Genomic DNA, 1,811 nt, shown 5'->3' on the forward strand with positions numbered 1-1,811 from the left:
AAGTGGGCAGCCCCTGAAGGCTCCCCAAACCCCCCCACCTTGGGCTTTGTGCCCAGGCTGAGGGCATGGGAAATCAGGAACTGGTCACTGAGGTGCTGCCATCCCGGTGCCTCTGGTGCCAAGGTTTCCAGCCCTACCCCAAACACGCTCACATCACTGCTTTGACATCACTGCTTGGGCTCAGGCATCGCAGCCACGTTTAACCTTTGAATGCAGGTGGAAAGGCCCCTATGGGCCAGCTAATCTAGCTGCAATTAAAGACATTAATTATGCCATTATTAACATGTTAAGACGTGCGAGGGATTGGGTCACCGGCACTGCTCCACAGCCTGTTTTGAAGGATGGGGACATTTACTGTCCTGGACACCAGCCACTCCATGGGCCAGTCCCAAACCCAGCCGGCTTAATAGTGGAGCTGAAGCCAAGGAGCCCAGCAGGACCCGAGAACATCCCCTTCCCGTCCGCCGCTGCGCCCTCACCCCATGGAAAACACATTTGGGACCTGCAGTACAAAAGGCCAAAGCTACAGTCGACAGCAGGAAGGAAGCAGGAAAAACTCCGGCATCACCATCCGGAGCCCGGAGAGACCTTTGGGGACACGCAGAGCCAGATGCCTCCGGCCAGGCTTGGGCCATGCTCGCAGTATGTGCCCATGGCTCGAACGATGCTCCCCGGACGGTGGCAGGGAGAAAGCATCTCGTGTCCTGGGATCGGGGTCTGCAAAGCTGGCAGGGGAACCTGCTCCAGCGTGAGAGATTTGCCCCATCATAGCAGCTGCGATGCTGGGGACCATGATGCCACCAAGGGGTTGCCCTTGAAGCCACCTCAGCAGCACACAGGGAGCAGGTTTAGCCCTTACAGCAGCATCCTCTGGGCTCCAGCAGCCAGAGCAGGGTGCCAGCATGGAGGGAGGTCCCACGGATTGCCCCCGACACCAACTTTGCTTAAAGAAGCAAACGCAACCCCACTGGAAACTGCCACCTCCTTTAATTCCCCACCAGAAAAGCGAGGCCCAGCCCGGCTCAAAAATTACAGGGTTTTAGCACCAGCCAAGCTCGCTAGCCTGTGTCACAAAGCTGGTGGGAGCCCACGGAGGTCAATGCTGGCTGGTCTGAGCAGGGAAATAGTGAATTTTTCTCCTTGAAGACCCCTGCCAGCCTCAGCAGGCCATGGTGGGAACGGAACTGCCCCTGCCATCCCCGTGCCCTGGGGCTCAGCTGAGGTGGGTCTGCGGGACCGGGACCTGCCCACGGATCGCACCCTGCCAGCTCCTGCCAGACAGGAGCTGTAGCCCGGCCAGAATGTCCCCGTGCTGCTCACACCGGGGCTGAGCACCTCCATGGGGGTACCGGGGGGGGGTTGTCCCAGCAGCTTTGGGGCCGGAATGGCCAGCAGCGCTGCCCCATCCTGCAAGCAGCAGGATGCGCAGCAGCAACATGACCCCAAACCCACTGGCTCCCAGGGGACAAGGCAATGGGGCCGGGCTCAGATCATGGAGACCCTGTTCTTAATGTAGACGTGGTACGGGTCGCTGCGCTTGTCCACCTTGCGGGAGCGGGTGTAGCCCAGGATGAGGCTCCCCACCGTGGCAGCGAAGAGCGTCATGACGAAGAGGATGTACATGTAGGCATTGTCATTGCGGCCGGGACGGCCGGGGCGGGCGCTGGCGTTGCGTGCAGTGGCAGTGGTGGTGGCAGGGCGGTCAGTGGGGCAGAGGATGACCCCATGCAGCGTCTGGTTTAAGGCATTAAGCACTGCCTGGAGGCTTCGGTGCCAGGTCTCTGTCCGGTTGTCCTCTTCCATGCCTTCAT

General features: G+C 60.3%; 1 protein-coding gene across 1 annotated transcript; it reads right to left on the reverse strand.

Annotated features, from left to right (window-relative positions):
- Window positions 1–970: 970 nt before the first annotated feature.
- On the reverse strand, window positions 971–1,811 carry KCNE3 (potassium voltage-gated channel subfamily E regulatory subunit 3). Its single transcript, XM_040584495.1, has one exon. It carries the CDS (start codon window positions 1,801–1,803, stop codon window positions 1,486–1,488), a length of 318 nt encoding a protein of 105 aa, XP_040440429.1. The 5' UTR covers window positions 1,804–1,811; the 3' UTR covers window positions 971–1,485.

The sequence above is a fragment of the Falco naumanni genome, chromosome 2 (genome assembly GCF_017639655.2).
Source record: "Falco naumanni isolate bFalNau1 chromosome 2, bFalNau1.pat, whole genome shotgun sequence".
Classification (NCBI taxonomy): Eukaryota; Metazoa; Chordata; class Aves; order Falconiformes; family Falconidae; genus Falco; species Falco naumanni.

Excerpts from the sequence above, each read along its gene's own strand:
- KCNE3 (XM_040584495.1), bottom strand. The coding sequence starts at position 1,803 with ATGGAAGAGGACAACCGGACAGAGACCTGGCACCGAAGCCTCCAGGCA.